Source organism: Sapajus apella, unplaced genomic scaffold (assembly GCF_009761245.1).
Source record: "Sapajus apella isolate SASKATOON/1434 unplaced genomic scaffold, GSC_monkey_1.0 scaffold10, whole genome shotgun sequence".
NCBI lineage: Eukaryota > Metazoa > Chordata > Mammalia > Primates > Cebidae > Sapajus > Sapajus apella.
The window spans coordinates 29,273,323-29,291,473 of NW_022436950.1; the positions used below are offsets into that span (position 1 = coordinate 29,273,323).

An 18,151-nucleotide genomic window follows, 5' to 3' on the forward strand; every position below is an offset into this window, starting at 1 on the left:
GCAGAAATTCTGGAGCTGAAAATAAACTGAACAAAATGAAAAATGCAATAGAGAGCATCACCAGCAAAATTTATAAAGCAGAAGAAAGAATCTATGAACTCAAAGACAGGTTATTTGAAAATATCCAGTCAGAGAAGAAAAAAGAATGAAAAAGAGTGAAGAAAGCCTACATGATTTATGGGATATCCTCAAGAGAGGTATAGCAAGGAATGAGAAGAGAGAAAGGGTAGAAAGTATTTTTAAAGAAATAATGGCTGAAAACTTCACAAATCTTGGGGGAGATTTTCATGTTCAGGTAAGGGAGGGTCAAAGGTCTCCAGTCATTTTCAAACCAAAGACTACACTACAACATATTATAGTCAAACTGTCAAAAATCACAGACTATTGAAAACAGCAAGAAAAAATGTTCACATACAAGAAAATCCTCAGGAAGTTATCTGCCCAATTCTAAGCAGAAACTTTGCAGGCCAGGAAAGTGTGGGATTATTCAAAGTGCTAAAAATAACCTGCCAACCAAGAATACTTTACCCAGCAAAGCTGTCCTTCAGAAAGGGAGAGAGAAGACTTGCAGACAAACAAAATCTGGGAGTTCATCATTACTAGACCTGCCTTACAAGAATTGATAAAGACAGTCCTTCAGGCTGAAGAAAAAGAATGCTAGTTACATGAAAACATATGAAAGTGTAAAACTCACTGGTAATAGTAAGAAAATAGTCAATTCAGTGCTGTGTAAATCACTTACGTTTTTAGTATAATTAAAAGACAAAGCTATTAAAAATAGCTACAATAATTTGTCATAGGATGCATAACATAAAAAGAAGTAAATTGTGATATCAAAAACAGAATAGGAGTATAAGTATAGAGATTTTATAAATGAGACTGAAGTTATTATCAGCTTGAAATAGACTCCTATTAACTATGAGTTCTTTCTTAAGTCTCACGGTAACTACAAAGCAAAAACCTGTAGTAGATATATAAAAGATGAAGAGAAGGGAATCAAGACATACAATTACAGAAAATCACCAAATTACAAAGGAAGACAGCAAGAGAGGAAGGAACAAAGGATCTGTATTAAAAAAAAAACAAAACAAAACCCAGAAAACACTGAACACAATAAATCCTTACCTATCAACAATTGCCTTGCATATAAATAGATTAAATTATCCAATTGAAAGACATATAGCCAATGAATGTATTTTTTTTTTTAAGACTCAGCTATATGTGCCCTGTAATAGACTCACTTCAAGTGTAAGGACACAGGCTAAAAGTGAAGAAATAAAATGTGGTATTCCATCCAAACGGAAACCAAAAGAGAGCAGGGATAGCTACATGTATATGAGAAAAATATACACTTTAAGTCAAAACATGTAAAAAGAGACAAAAAGGTAATTATTGATAAAGAGGCCAATTTATTAAAAGGATACAACATTATAAACATACATGTAGCCAATATCAGAATATCTAAATATATAAAGCAAATACTAATAGATCTGAAGGAAGAAATAGACTGCAATACAATAATAGTAGGGGACTTTAATACCTCACTTTCAATAATGGATAAATCATCCAGAGAGAAAATCAAAGGGAAGCATTGGGCTGGAACTATAGTATAGACCAAATAGGCATAGCAGACAATATATAGAACATTTCCATCCCACATCATAATACACATTGTTTTCAAGTGCATATGGAACATTCTTCAGGATAGATCATATGTTAGACCACAGAACAAATCTTAACAAACATGATTGAAGTCATATCAAGTATGTTTTCCAACCAAAATGGTATGAAATTAAAAATTAGTAACAGGAAGAATTTTGGAAAGTTCACAAATGTGCAGAAATTAAACAAAATGCTCCTGAAAAGCCAATGGATCAGTGAATAAATTTAAAGAGAAATTTTAAAATATCTTGAGAGAAATGACAACGGAAACACAGTGTACCAAAACTTATGGGATGCGGCAAAAGGAGTTCTAATAAGGAAATTTGTAACAATAAACACCTACATTAAAAAAGTCATCTCAGACATTATACTTCAAGGAAGCAAAAAATGTAGAGAAAACTAATCCCCCAAATTAGTACAAGGAAGGAAATAATGAAGATCAAAGCAGAAGATATTAGAAAAACAATAGAAAAGATCAATGAAACCAAGAATTGGTTTATTTAAAAGATAAGCAAAATTGACAAATCTTAGCTAGAGTAAGAAATAAAAAAAATCCAAATATATAACATCAGAAATGAAAAAGGAGACATTACAGCTGATACCACAGAAATATAATGGATCATAAGAGCCAGTATGAGCATCTCTATGCCAAGAAATTGGATAACCTAGAAATGGATATTTCCTAGACACACAGAATCTAACAAGAATCATGAAATAGAAAATTGGAACTAACCAATAACAAGTAAAGAGATTAAAACAATAATAAAGTCCTCCATCAAAGGAAAGTCCAGGACCTGATAACTTCACTGTACTTCTCAAACTCTTAAAAAAAAAAAAAATTGAAGAGGAGGGAATATTTTCAAAGTTATTTTGTGAGGCCAGGATTACTCTGATACCAAAGCCAGAAAAGGACACTGTAAGAAAAGAAAAAAAAGATTATAGACCAATGTCCTTTCTGACTGTCTTCACCAAAATACTAACACACTGATTTAACTAAACATTAAAAGGATCATTCACCACAGTCCAGTGGAATTTAGTCCTGGGAAGCAAGGATATTTCCACATATACTAATCAATAAATAGGATATACCACATTAACAGAATGAAGGACAAAAAACATATTCTTAATACATTTGCAGAAAAAGCATTTGACAGAATTCAACATCGTTTCATGATAAGAAAGACTCTCAACAAATTATGTATCAAAGGAATGTACTCTACCAATAAAAGCCATACATGATAAGTTCACAGTTAACATCCTATTTAGTGGCAAAAACTTGAAACCTTTTTCTCTAAGACCATTTCAGTCTGTTTGGGCTGCTGTGAGAAAATACCTTAGCCTCAGTAACTTATTAACAACAAATTTTTTAAGGTCTGCAGGCTAATAAGTCCAAGTCCAAGTTGTCAGCAGATTCAGTGCTGAGTGAGGGCTTGTTCTTTGCTTCACGTTGGCATCTTCTGCCTCTGTCCTGACATGGTGGACAGGGAGAACAAGCTTCCCCAGGCCTCTTTTATAAGGCTGTTAATTTCATGATAAAGGTGGAGCCTAATCACCTAAATCTCTCCAAAGGCCCAACCTCTTTAGGCCACCACATTGGGAATTAGGTTTTCACATTTGAATTTTGAGGACTGTTCAGATTGTAGCACCTACTCTGACCAATCTATTCACCATAGTACTGGAATTCCTAGCCAGGATAGTTAGACATAAACATAAATAAAAGAGAAGAGGGAAGAGGGAAGGGAAAAGGCAGAAGAGGGAAAAGAGAAGAGGGAAGGGAAGGGGGAAGGGAAGGGAAGAAGGAAGGAAAAAGAAAGAAATGGAAGGAGGGGAAGAGAGAGAGGAACGAAAAGAAAGAAAAAATGCATGCAAATCAGAAAAAGGAAGAAGTTAAATTTTTTCTGCAGATGACATCTTAGAGATAGAAAACCATAAAGACTCCATCAAAACAATGTTAGAAATAAATTAATTAGAGTTAATATAAAATCAGTCTACAAAGATCTGCAGTATTTCTATTCAGCTGTTTGAAAAAGTAATCAAGAAAACCATCTTAAAATGGCAAATATAAGAATAAATTTAACCATGGTGGTGAAAGATCTGTATACCAACAACTAAACATTGATGAAAAAATTGAAAAAGACACAAATAAGTGGAAAAACATTCTGTGTTCATGGATTGGAGGAATTGTTAAAATGTCCATACTACCCAAAGCAATCTACAAATTCCATATAATCATTATCAAAATTCTATAATCATTATCAAAATTCCACTGACATTTTCCATAGAAATGGGAAAAAATTCTAAAATTTGTATAAAGCCAGCCAAGACCCCAAGAGCCAAAGCAATCTTGAGCAAAAAGAACAAAGCTGGAGGCACCACATTACCTGACTTCAAAATATATTAACAAAACTATAATAATCAAAACAGCATGCTACTGGAGTTAAAAACAGACACATATGCCTATGGAACAGAATAGAGAGCCTAGAAATAAATCCATGCATTTATGACCAATTATCCTTTAACAAAGATGCCAAGAGCACACAATGAGTAAGGGATAGTCTTTTCAACAGTGTTGGGAAAATTGGTTATCTACATATCAAAGAATGAAATTGGACCCTTATCTTGCCCCATATTCCCAAATCAACTTGAGGTGATTAAAGACTTCAACATAAGACCTGAAACGGTGAAACTACAAGAATAAAACAGAAAAAGCTTCTCGACGTTGGTGTTGGCAAATGTTTTTTGGGTTTGAACTCCTAAGCACAGGGAACAAAAATAAAAATAGACAAATAATATTGCATCAAACTGAAAAGGTTTCACACAGCAAAAGAAACAGCATAGTGAAGAGACAACCTGTGGAATGGTAGAAAATACTTGCAAACTATATATCTGAAAAGGGGGAATTTCCAAGGTACGTGTGGAAGTTAAACAACACAATAGTAAGAAAACAAATAAGCCGATTAAAAAATGATCACAGGGGCCAGGGAGGTGAAGGCCAGTGAATCACTTGAGCTCAGGAATTTGAGACCAGCGTGGGCAACATGTCAAACCCTGTCTCTACGAAAAAATACAAAAATTAGCCAGGCATGTTGGTATGCACCTGCAGTTCCAGCTACTTGGGAGGCTGAGATGGAAAGATGACTTGAGCCCAGGAGGTCGAAGTTGCGGTGAGCCAAGATCACACCACTGCACTCCAGTCTGGGTGACAGAGTGAGACCCTATCTCAAAAAAAAAAAAAAAAAAAAAGAAAATGGCAAAGGATCTGAATAGACGTTCTTTTTTTCCAAAGAAGATATGCAAATGGTCAACAGGTAGATGAGAAAGTTCGCAACATCACTAATCATCAAGAAAATACCAATTAAAACTACAATGAGTTACCATCTCACACCTATTAGAATGGCATTAGAATGGCTATTGCAAGAAAGACAAAGAATAACAAACATTGGAGAGGATATAGATAAAAGAAAACTCTTGTACACTGTGGGAATGTAAATAAGTATACAGATATTACAGAAAATGGTAAGGAGGTTTCTCTGGAAATTTAAAATACAATTACCATATGACCCAACAATCCTACTTCTGGGTACATATCCAAAGGAAATTAAATCAGTATGTTGAATTGATAACTGGACTCTCATGTTGATACTCATTTACAATGGCCAAAGTATGCAATCAACCTGTGACCAGTGGCAGATGAATGGATAAGGAAAATGTAGTGTGTGTAGGTGTGGATGTCAGTTAGGAGAAATAAGTTCTGAAGATTGTCAGCATGGTTACTGTAGTTTATAATAACATACCATATTGAGTCTCTGACTTATGATGGATCAACTTACAATTTTTCAACTTTAAGTTGGGTTTATTGAGACATAATTCAATGCATTTCTTTGGTTTTTATTTTGTTTTGTTTTGTTTGTTTTGAGTTGGAGTCTTGCTCTGTTGCCTAGGTTGGAGTGCAGTGGCACGATTTTGGCTCACTGCAACCTCCACCTCCCAGGTTCAAGCAATTCTCCTACCTTAGCCTCCCCAGTAGCTGGAATTACAGGCACCTGACACTACACCTGGCTAATTTTTGTATTTTTAGTAGAGACAGGATTTCACCATGTTGGCCAGGCTGGTTTTGAACTCCTGACCTTAGTTGATCCACCTGCCTCAGCCTCCCAAAGTGCTGGGATTGCAGGCATGAGCCACTGAGCCCTGCCAATTCAATGCATTTCGACTTACGATATTTTCAATGTTCTTACCATAAAAAATGTTAAATGTTCCCACCATAGAAAAAGTATATGAGGTGATGGATATGTTAAGTAGCATGGCTTAATCTTATAAAATGTGTACATATATGATAGCATCATGTTAATATATAAATATATATACACCATGCATTTGTAATATTATTGTCATTTGAACCTTAATAAAGCTAAAAAAGATTTTTTAAAAAGCATGAGTTCCCATGTTAAGCTTCCTTAGACAGATCTAAACACTACAAATATTGTTTATTTCTGAAAGCGGTTTTTTTTATAGAATTGATATCATTAACTTTTTTTAATACTTTCATATTTTATTTTAGATTTATGGGGTACATATGCAGGCTTGCTACATGTGTATATTCCATGATGCTGAAGTTTGGGATCTGACTGATCCATCCCATCGTCCAGGTAGTGAGCATAGTACACAACAGTTAGCTTTTAAACCCTTACCCACCTCCCTTCCTTTCCCCTCCATTAGCCCCAGTGTCTATTGTTGCCATCTTTATATCTGTGTTTACCCAATATTTAGCCCCCACTTACAAGTGAGAACATGCAGTATTTGGCTTTCTTTTACTGTGATTAGCACTGTTTTTAAAAACAAAGTAAATGTTTATATCTGTAAAAGTAAAACACAGCTCACAAAAATTTGTACTTTCGAGGTAACGTGTCTTGGATTCTAAAATGTATGTTTTTATCATATTTTAGTGTTTCTAATAGTAAGATGCACCTTATAAATATATGTACATTTTTTCTGTTGTTATTGTTTTGAGTCAGTGTCCTGGTCTATTACCCAGGGTGGAATGCAGTGGTACAATCATGGCTCACTGCAGCCTCAACCTCCCGGGCTCAAGAGATTTTCCCACATCAACCTCCTATGTATCTGGGACTACAGGTATGCACCACCATGCCTGGCTAAGTTTTGTATTTTTTGTAGAGACAGGTTTTTGCTGTGCTGCCTAGTCTGGTCTCAAACTCCTGAGCTCAAATGACCTGCCTGCCTCGGCCTCCCAAAGTGCTGGTATTACAAGCATGAGCCACTGTGCCTGGCCAGTGTATAACAATTAATATTATATTATTTTCCCACCCCAGGGAATTATGTTATGAAATTGATGGTATTTCTTAAAATTTATGGCATCTCAGCACTAAAGAAATGTAATGTTTCAAATTGATGCATGTAAGCATCAAGATCATTTAAAATAACATATTTCATAATATTTTTAAGATTGTCAAAAATATTTTTCATTTAATGCCTAGTGATATTTTAAAAATGTATGTAGTTTGTTCTGTTACAGCATTTTAAAATGTAAATTTGTGTGAGTATTTGACATTTAGGGGAATGATGTCAATATAATGTAGATTTTTACACACTATGTGTGTATATCCACAATGTGGGTTGTTTCTAGATTACTTCAAACATGTGAGTGTTTTGAAATGATAAAGGTCAAGCTTTTCCCAACTAAAGAGGAATTATTAGCAGTATCTGAAGATCTAAACAAAATGCTAACAATCCCTATAGAAATATCCTCCTACAGCTCAATAAGTTGCTGGTTTATTGGCTATATATTTTTTAATGTTGACTAAGCTTTAGAGATATTTTACTTGTGTTAAAAAGAAATTGATTAGTGAAAAAAGGCTATCTCTAGGAGATATTTTTAATTTTTTAAATTAAAATTAAACTGGTTTCTGTTAGAACCAAATTCTTCAAAGAGAAATCACAAAAAGAAGCGTGAGACCCGGATATGAAGCTTTAAATGTGGACTGTTTTATTTTAGGTACAAACGCCAATGGAAACTTTCAATTTTTTAAGTAATCATTATTGTTTTGTTAGGGCTCAGATTTAAAATTTCCTTAGGTAGGGGCCGGGCGCGGTGGCTCAAGCCTGTAATCCCAGCACTTTGGGAGGCCGAGGCGGGTGAATCACAAGGTCAAGAAATCGAGACCATCCTGGTCAACATGGTGAAACCCCGTCTCTACTAAAAATACAAAAAAATCAGCTGGGCATGGTGGCGCGTGCCTGTAGTCCTGGCTACTCAGGAGGCTGAGGCAGGAGAATTGCCTGAATCCGGGAGGCGGAGATTGCGATGAGCCGAGATCGCGCCATTGCACTCCAGCCTGGGTAATAAGAGTGAAACTCCGTCTCAAAAAAAAAAAAAAAAAATTTCCTTAGGTATTGTGTGGTCTGTCACTAACTATTTTCACAGTAAGTCCAGCTGTTTTTATTTTGCAAAACATGAAGTTATACAGAAGCACATATATATTACAATAGGAATGCCTGTACTTGATTCTGGCTTAGTAGTAGTCATCTCTTTGATTAACAAGGGTAGTTTTAATTTTTATCCTTTTTTTTCTTTTTTCTGGGCCCATTATAGTGTTTGGCAGGCCCATCACTAGCTCATTTGTATGCATTGGGAAAAGGTTTTCCTTCCACTGAGCAGATTTAGGTTTTTAATTGTAGGGTTTGGAGTATAGGACTCTTGCTGGATTTTACTTGTCCCTTCATCCAGGCCCCTTTGCAGTTTAGTTTGAAAACACTATGTGGTTGCCTGGCTTCCTGAACAAAAGTGACACATGCACATACATACACACAATGCTTATTGAACAGTGAAACTGTTTCTTTAGCAAATAAATATTTTGATTAGTTTAAAATTTATTTACAGTATTTCCTTTTAAAAATATGTCCTTATTTGTCAATGTTTGATGTTACACAAGGATTTTACAAACTTATTTAAGACGATTTTACAGGCTGTAACTTTCAAAATCCTTTCCATAAAAGAGAAAATGGGTGGTAGCGATAGAATGCATAAATATTTCTCAGTGTCTCCTTTTTTTCCTTTGGGGAGTGGGTGGATTGATAATAAGAGAACTAGACTAAATTTGCCCATCTAATATATGAATTATTTTAAAATAATACTGAAAATTTCAGTTTAGGCAGTTGACACTAGGTTCTGCCAGAGTTCTAGGCAGAATTGCATAATATCTCAAGATGGGTTTACTCCATTTATTCTTCCTTTTTGGAACCCTTTTTATATTCCAATCTCAAATAGTCCTTGGACATCTTAAACTACACCTTTTAATGTGGTTTATCTTCATGCCTGAATTCCTAGAGGTCACAACTGTATACTTATTTTTTTTGTTTTTGTTTTTTGTTTACTTCATGAATGTCTGTGCATATGTGTGTCTATACTGTGTGTGTACAACTTGTTAGAGTATTTAAGTTATTATATGTCAATAAGGCTCATCTTAAAGGCATTGAACATTTTAAATGAGAACTTGTTAACCCAGATGATCCAAATAGCATGAAATATTTTCGAGGGAAGAATGTGTTATTTAAGGTATATGTGAAGCTGTCCTCAACATAAATATATAGAATTTCTTTTTCTCTCATTTAACAATTAGATATGCTTTACAGGATTTAGCAGAGACCTGTTAGCTTTGCTCTTCCTAAGGATGTTGCGCTTGCCTGCATTGTTGAGAGTCACTGGTACTTCATTTCATTTCCATATTCAGTCATTTTTAACAGTAAACCCAATCATTTATAATGGCCAGACCTAAAAGTTGTGCACATAATTTTGGCTCATGTTTTATTTTCAAGGACTTCGTTGTATAGTCAGACCTAATTTTAAGTAAGGTTGGGAAATAAGGCCTCTAAGCTGAGCTGCTGAGGGCTCAACTGAAACTCCAGGAGTTCTATTATCCAAAAAGTATAGGAAGATGGATATTAGGGGAAAACAAGACGTCTGTTCAGTTTGCCTCTTTGGCTACCTAAATGTCCACGTACCTCTTTCTCATTCATAAAACATACCAGATTCTCAAGGATGATAACCCAAAGTTACATTCTGTGGGTAAAGTCCTCTATATCAGGTGTGTATGTAGTTCATCATGATGTAGTGACCAATAAACTAATAGACAATTCCCTAATTTTCCTGACCTCTTGCTTTTTGTATAATTGTATAGGGACAAGGAAAATCCCGACTGGGGAAAAAAAAAATGGGCCATACATGATAGTTCCTTGTCCTTACAATAATAGACATCTTGCTTTGGCAGTGGAATAAGGTCTTGCTAGGACCTTAATTTTGCTTTCTGAGATATGCTACCTTGTCATTTGTTCTTCTTAGTCTCTGACTTTGCTCTTTGGGAATTATTCTTTGTCCATGATTCTTTGTGACTGTATCTAACATCGGTGTTAGTGTACTGTTATTGGAGACACCACTGCATTCTCGCCCTGCTTTCTATTGATGCAGATTTAGCTCCCAGGGGTAGTCTCTGTTAGGCTTGTGTTTGTATTTTGCTAATTGAGTTCCCTTTGAAATGTAGGTTTCCATTCTATTTTCTTCCTGTCAGTTATATGTGAAAGTACCACAGCCAAAGATCTCATTTGGTCATACTTGTTAAGCCTACACACTTACTAATTTACTAGTTATTTTCCTCAGACTGTCTGCCTCTCCCTCAATTTGATGACTGCCTTAGAGTAGTGGCTGCTCCACACATGCTGTAACAAAGCTTTAAGCTGTAATTTGTGAAGTTGAACAGCAAGTAATATAATAACCTGTCAGAACAAAATTGATCACTCTTTAACGTAGACTACAAAATCTACACATTCAACAACATAATATTTAGTATATATATTTATATAAAACCAACTACTAGACATGTGTGTGGTGTGTGTATGTGTGTGTTTATGTGTGTGTGTGTGTGTGTGTATGTGAGTGTGTGTATGTACATGTATTCAACTATTAAGCATGCAAAGAAACAGAGAAAAATCATTAATGGAACTGATCTGGAAATGACAGAGATCATGAAATCAGTTGGCAAAGAGTTTAAAATATCTATTGTAAATGTGCTCAAGGACCTAAAAGGAAAATGTGAACATAATAAAAGAAATTGAACATGTAAAGAACCATTGAACTTTCAGAAACTAAAAGCATCTGAAATGAAAATGACTTCAGCTAACAAGAGAATAGACATTCAGAAGAAGTGGTTAATAAATAAAAATCACTGCTGACTTCTCAATAGAAGGTACATAATCCAGAAAAATGGAATGATATATTTAAAGTGCTGAAAGGTGGGGAAACAAGTTAGCCTAAAATTTTCTGCCCACTGAAATATTTTAAAAGACAAACAAAATGAAATTTCCAAATAAGCAAAAGTAGAAAAAAGTTGTCAGTATACATGCACAAAAGAAATTTTAAAAGATGATCTTCAGGCTGAAGGAAAATCATACTGGGTAAAAACTGAGGTTTACATAAATGAAAAAGAAATGTTAAGAAACGGTAAATATGTGGGTCTGAAATATGTAGAAATTAAATCACACATTTCCAAATAACTCGTGGATGAAGAAGTCACAAGAGAAACTATAAAGTGTTTTGAACTGAATAATAGTAGAAACATGACATGTCAGAATTTGAGGGATGCAGCTTCTAAATTACTGAAGCAGTGCTGTATGGTTATAAATGTTTTTATTAGGAAAGGCAAATAGTATAATCTGTGGTCTAAATCTCCTACTTAAGAACCAATAAAAATAATACTAAATTAAGCCCAAAGCAAATAGAAGGAAAAGATGATGATTAAAAGTGAACATTCATGAAATATAAAACATGAAAACAAGAGAATTATAAACTTCTAACAATATTATTCAGGAGAATACTAATAGGAAGAAGGAAGAATATCACTATAGATGTTCCAGCATTATGGAATAATTGAGGAATACAAATTGTTCTCTGTTTTTCCAGGTTCTGTATCTGTGTATCAACTATGAATGGAAATAGGAAAAATATCACAATATAATAATAAAAAATATGAATCAAAATGCATAACAACCATTTACATTGTATTATTATAAGCAATGTAGAAATTATTTAAAGTATACAAGTATGTGTAGTTTATATACACATGTACATCATTTTATATAAAGGACTTGACCATTTCCACAGATTTTGATATCCTCAGGAGGTCCTGGAACCAATCCTCCATGGATACTGAGGGATGACTGTATTATGAACAACTACATGCCAATAAATTTAACAATTTAGGCTAAATAGGCCAATTGCTTAAAAAACACAAATGACCAAAACTGACACAATGAGAAATAGAAAACCTGAAAAGCCTGACATTAAAAAAAAAGACATTAATAATTATAAACTTTCCCACATAGAAAACTTGTTGCCCAGATGGCTTCACTGATTGATTTTATTGAAACTGAAGGAATTAATTATTCCAGTCCTACATAAATTCCTTCAGAAAATCAAGGAGGAGGGAACACTTCTCATTTTTTGAGGGTAGCATTAGCTTGATTCCAAAACCAAAGATGACAGAAAAACAACAGATTCATATCTTCTTTGACTATAGATGCAAAAAAAATCCTAAATGAAATAGCTTTTTTTTTTTTTTTTTTTTTTTGAGATGAAGTCTCTGTTGCACAGGCTGGAGTGCAGTGGTGCGATCTCGGCTGACTGCAACCTCTGCCTCCCAGGTTCAAGCAAATCTCTGCCTCAGCCTTCCGAGTAGCTGGGATTACAGGCACCCGCCACCACACTCAGCCAAGTTTTTTGTATTTTTAGTAGAGATGGGGTTTCATCATCTTGGCCAGGCTGGTCTTGGACACCTGACCTTGTGGTCCACCCACCTTGGCCTCCCAAAGTGCTGGAATTACAGGCGTGAGCTACCATGCCGGCCTTGAAATAGCAAATGGGGTCTAGCAAACTATAAAAATTCATAATGACCAAATGAATTCATACCAAGAGGTCAAAACAGAGATGTAAGTTTGCGATGTTGACAAATAGTTAGTACTAAGAGAAACTGCATTCAAAACCAGTTAATTTGAACAGCTTGTACTCATTTCCTTTAGTAAGTTAACTGGTGGCTGCAGGCAAGCAAGGATGGGAATTGAAGGCATAATGCTACCTTTCTGGGGAATGAGTGATCTCACTATCCAGATTGTCTCTACTTACCAATGTCTTTGATCTTTTCTAAAGATAGGGACCCCACATTATGGCCACCATGTGGTGGTCTGTGATCAGTTTTGCACACTCTAGAAAGATTCAGGGAGTCAATGGCAGACCAGGCTTACATGCTAACTGGGGAGTTGGGACACTGAGTATGCTGGTGCATTACCTATATGCTAATTGGTTACACTGTAAGTTATATAAACCATTAATATTGATTGTATAAGTTGTTCACATAAAATGTTCGACTTTGGGGTATAACATGTTGATCTTGTTTGAGCAAGTTAGCCATATATTTATCTGTAACATCTTAATTATTAACAATCTTAATTTTTTAAGAGAAACATGTTTTCTAGGAAGGAAACATTTTTGTTTACCATGTATAAACATAGCAAACATATGTTATTCATTCCTATTAAAATGTAGGATAAGTTACCCTCTATCGAAAATTTATTTCAGGCTGGGCTTGATGGATCATGCCAGTAATCCCAGCAATTTGGGAGGCCAAGGCGGGCAGATTACTTGAGGACAGGAGTTTGAGCCCAGCCAAGCCAACATAGTGAACCCAGTGTCTACTAAAAATACAAAAAATTATATGGGTGTGGTGGTACACACCTGTAATCCCAGCTACTCAGGAGACTGAGGCACGAAAATTGCTTGAGCCTGGGAAGTGGAGGTTGCAGTAAGCAGAGATCGCACCACTGCACTGCAGCCTGGGTGACAGAGCAAAACTCTGTCTAGAAAAAAAAGAAAATTTATTTCATATATCACAAAGTATCTAATATGATTTAGTTTACTTAAATTTAATCTGTTGTTGCTATTTTTGTATATTAGTATAATTTAATATAGTATATGAACATAACAACGATTTTTGTAATCCTAATTTGAGTATCATAATATTTTTACAAGAAGTACAATGAGTTCTACGACATTTTTTTCCTCTGTTATATTTCACGATTCACTAATCATCAATATTATACCCAAACCAAATTGCATGTTATAGGGGAATTTTCTAACTGGAGCAAAATTTAGAGAATGTTTAAGATCATCTTTGATTCCATGCCATACTTCTGCAAGTCCTATCAACCTGAATCCATCCTTTATCTACATAGTTTTGTCTCCCCTCCCATTCCCAGTCAAAATCTTTTTTTTTTTTGAGACGGAGTTTCACTCTTGTTACCCAGGCTGGAGTGCAATGGCGCGACCTCGGCTCACTGCAACCTCTGCCTCCTGGGTTCAGGCAATTCTCCTGCCTCAGCCTCCTGAGTAGCTGGGATTACAGGCACGCGCCACCATGCCCAGCTAATTTTTTGTATTTTTAGTAGAGACGGGGTTTCACCATGTTGACCAGGATGGTCTCGATCGCTTGACCTCGTGATCCACCCACCTCGGCCTCCCACAGTGCTGGGATTACAGGCTTGAGCCACCGCGCCCAGCCCAAAATCATTTTTATATTCAGTATTTTAGTCTGGAGGGGCTATATTTAGAGTTACAAATTAGCATCCTAATCTCAGTGGTTTAACACACCAGAGGTGTACTGTGGCTTACATACAGTCCATTGATCTGGGCTATTCTTCCCCTCCATCTTGTAGCTATACTATCTGCACTAGTGGCTTTGAAGATCCTCAGGTGAACTGGAAATGACAATGTCACTTTTGCTTACAGTCCATTTGTTGAGAACCAGTCAGATGGCTCCAATGTAAATTGCATACGGCTGGGAAGTATAGGGCAGCACGTGAAATATTTGGAGATCACAATTATCTGTATCACACCCAGATTATTATAGTTAACATCTTAGTTGTTTTCCTTACTTTCTTTCATTTCCTACTACAGTGTTTTCTTCACCTAGTAGCCAAAGTTCTTGAAAAAAAAATTTGTTACTAGCTTGCCAATAGTTTCCACTTTGTTTTAAAATCCAAACATTTTATTCTCATCTATACAAAATAATACATGGTAGGGCGTTTGCCTTCTCTAATTTCATGATAGGCATTTAGTGTTGCTAACTGTTATCTATGAATAGTGTATTTTGAATAGGCATTTTATTTTGTTCATAGTTATGAAAATGTGATTTTTAAGTGTCAAATTTATGAAACCACAGTAATGACTATAAACAATAAATAGTAATACCAAGAGAAATACTAAATCATATGGTGTCTTTAATCACATTTTATGCAGTTAGAATCCTTAAAAACAACAGCCTTTCAGAAATATTGATATAATTTAAATTCTGTTATAATGAATAAATTCTGTATAGCAAAGTCATAATAATTTTCTTCTGTTTATCTGACAGCAAATGATTTCTTAGAATAAATATTTTCTCTGATTAAAGTTTATTTGAAAGATATTCCATCATGGTCCAGTGCATTTAAAAAAATTAATAAACTATTTTTTAGAGCAGCTTTAGGTTCACAGCAAAACTGAGTGGAAAGTACAAAGAGTTCCCACATATCCCCTGTTCCCACATGCCACAAATGCACAACCTTTCCCACTATCAATATCCTACACCAGAGTAATATATTTATCACAATTGATGAACCTACATTAACACGTCATTGTCACCCAGAGTTCATCATTTACATTAGGGTTTGCTCTTGATGTTCTATAGTCTGTGGGTTTTGACAATAAATGAATTTTTAGATAACTTTTTAATAAAGTTTATATGTGTTGCCATTAAGTCATTGTTGCCTTGCAGTTATATCTTCAGCTTCTGTCTTTTTTAAAGTTTTTTGGCAATCTGTATCTCCTAATTAAATATCACACACACCTACCACCCAGAATCACCAATAATTTTTCTCTAGTTGTAGTGCTCTTGCCAAATGATAGAGGCAGTAGGAGGAGCTAGGAATCATATTTTTAAACATGCATGTAACATAGGCTTTATATAAATTCTTTGTGATCTCTAGGTTGTGAATCTTAGGAATCAGGTTTTTAACAAGCTATTCCTCTTAACAAATATTTCAGGGTCTATATATTTGGTATGCTTATCTGAAATGTAGCAAAGCATTTATATTTTTGATAATTTTTGGCAGTTTAAAAAATGATTTAAATAATTAGCTAATAATGATGCCTATTTTTGCAAGTAAAAATTACTTATAGTAAAAATGAATATGCTACAGTTTATTACATGGTTTTAAATTTAGCATCATTCAAATGGACTGTCTGGTACTTGACATCTACTTACATATAAAAGTTTTATGGAACAGTTTTTACATGATGTTTGTGTTGTCATTCATGTTTCCTTTTCTTTCCTGGTTTATCCCTACTTAAGCCCTTCTGCATTGATAAAGAATTAAATAGCAGAGAGATTATCCTACTACAGGGTATGTAATATTTAATGAAAACAGGTATTTGTGGGGTGGAAAGGTAAGAAAATTATATCTTTTTCTTTGATAAGAAGTCAATCTGCCATTCCCTCTTCCTTTAATTACATGTTGTGGAAAGGAAATTTGCTTTTATGATGGGAGTTAAGGAAGTTATTAAGCAGTATCTGTGAAACTTGATTGCCTTTGTGCTTTGACGAACAGTGTTTGTTTTATTCACAGTAACTGTAGTACTGAATGGAAGTGGCTTGTAGACAGAGCAAGAGTTGGCAGCCGATGGACTTGGCTTCAAGCCCAGATTTCAGAGCTAGAATACAAAATCCAAAAACTAACAGACGTTCACAGGCAGATTCGTGCTTCCAAGGTATTGTTTGTGTTCTTCTACCTTTGTTAAAAATTGTTAATATTTTCATTCCTTCTCATTTCATCACAAAAATAATTGTTACAAGGTTTTATAAAAATGTAGCCAGTTTATGTTAAGATTTTTGATATATTATTATAAATTGAAGCTATCTTTGTAATGCCTTTTTGTATTTAAGATCATTTTATCATACTTTTTGAGCAATTCATAACTTTCTTATTGGATTCCAGTTAATGTAAGTGATAAACATTTTTTCAAATTCTAAGTTGTAAAATACATATAACAAAAACATTACCATCTTAACCATTTTTGAGTATATAGTTGTGCTGTTAAATACATTCATAATGTTATGCATCTGTCACTGTCTATCTCCATAATTCTTTTTACCTTTTAAAACTGAAGCTCTATACTTATTAAATAATAGCTGCGCACTTTCCTCTCTCCTCAACCCCTGACAACTATGTCTGTATCTTATGATTTTGACTATTTTATGTACCTCATATGAACAGAATCATAACAGTTTTTATCTTTTTGTAACTAGCTTATTTCAGTAGCATAGTGTTCTCAAGTTTCATACGTATTGTAGTATATATTAGAATTTCTTTCCTTTTTAAAAGTAATAATTTATTGTACCACATTTTGCTTATTCATTCATCCATTGATGGACACTTGGATTGCTTCCAATTTTTGCTATCGTGAGTATGCTATAAACATGGATATAAAAATACTTCTTTGAGACTCTGTTTTCAATTATTTGGGGTAAATACCCACAAGTGGAATTGCTGGATCATATGGTAATCTACTTTTAATTTTTTTGTGGAAATACCATACTGTTTTTCACAGTGGCTGTACCAGCTAACATTCCCACCAACTGTACACAAAGGTTCACATTTCTCCAGATTCTCGCTAACATTTATTTTCTGTTTATTTTATAGTAACCACCCTAATGGGTGTGAGATGGTATCTCATTTTAGTTTTGATTTGCATTTGCCCATGATTAGTGATGTTGAGCATTATTTCATGTGTTACTGGTTTTTGGATATCTTCTTTGGAGAAGCATTTATTCAGGTCCTTTGCCCATTTTTGAATTGGGTTGCTTGTTTTTTTCTTGTTGCGTTTTAGTTCTCTATTAATTTCTTTTTTTTTTTTTTGAGACAGAGTCTTGTTTTGGCACCAGGCGCCAGGCGCCAGGCTGGAGTGCAGTGGCGCAATCTTGGCTCACTGCAATCTCCACCTCCTGGGTTCAAGCAATTCTTCTGTCTCAGCCTCCCGAGTAGCTGGGACTATAGGAGCACACCACCATGGCCAGCTAATTTTTATATTTTTTAGTAGAGACGGGGCTTCACCATGTTGGCCAGGATGGTCTCCATCTCTTGACCTCGTGATCCGCCCGCCTCGGCCTCCCAAAGTGCTGGGATTACAGGAGTGAGCCACTGCACCCGATTGGTAGATATTAATTTCTTATCGGATATATGATTTATAAATTTTTTTCACTATTCTGTGTGCTATGTGTTGGTTTTTTGATTTGTTTTGTTTTGAGGCAGAGTCTTGTTCTGTCACCCAGGCAGGAGTACAGTAGTGTGATCACTGCTCACTGCAGCCTACACCTCCTGGGCTCAAGCAATT

The 18,151-nt window shown here is 35.0% G+C and overlaps 1 protein-coding gene across 5 annotated transcripts in view; it reads left to right on the top strand.

Annotated features, from left to right (window-relative positions):
- The window catches only part of KANSL1L (KAT8 regulatory NSL complex subunit 1 like), a 147,273-nt gene that overhangs the window by 26,100 nt on the left and 103,022 nt on the right, over positions 1-18,151 (top strand). For all 5 annotated transcript variants that reach the window (XM_032278362.1, XM_032278358.1, XM_032278359.1 and 2 more), the window contains exon 3: positions 16,387-16,528. In XM_032278362.1, the coding sequence (XP_032134253.1) occupies positions 16,387-16,528 (142 nt within the window). The remainder of the gene's footprint in view (positions 1-16,386; positions 16,529-18,151) is intronic.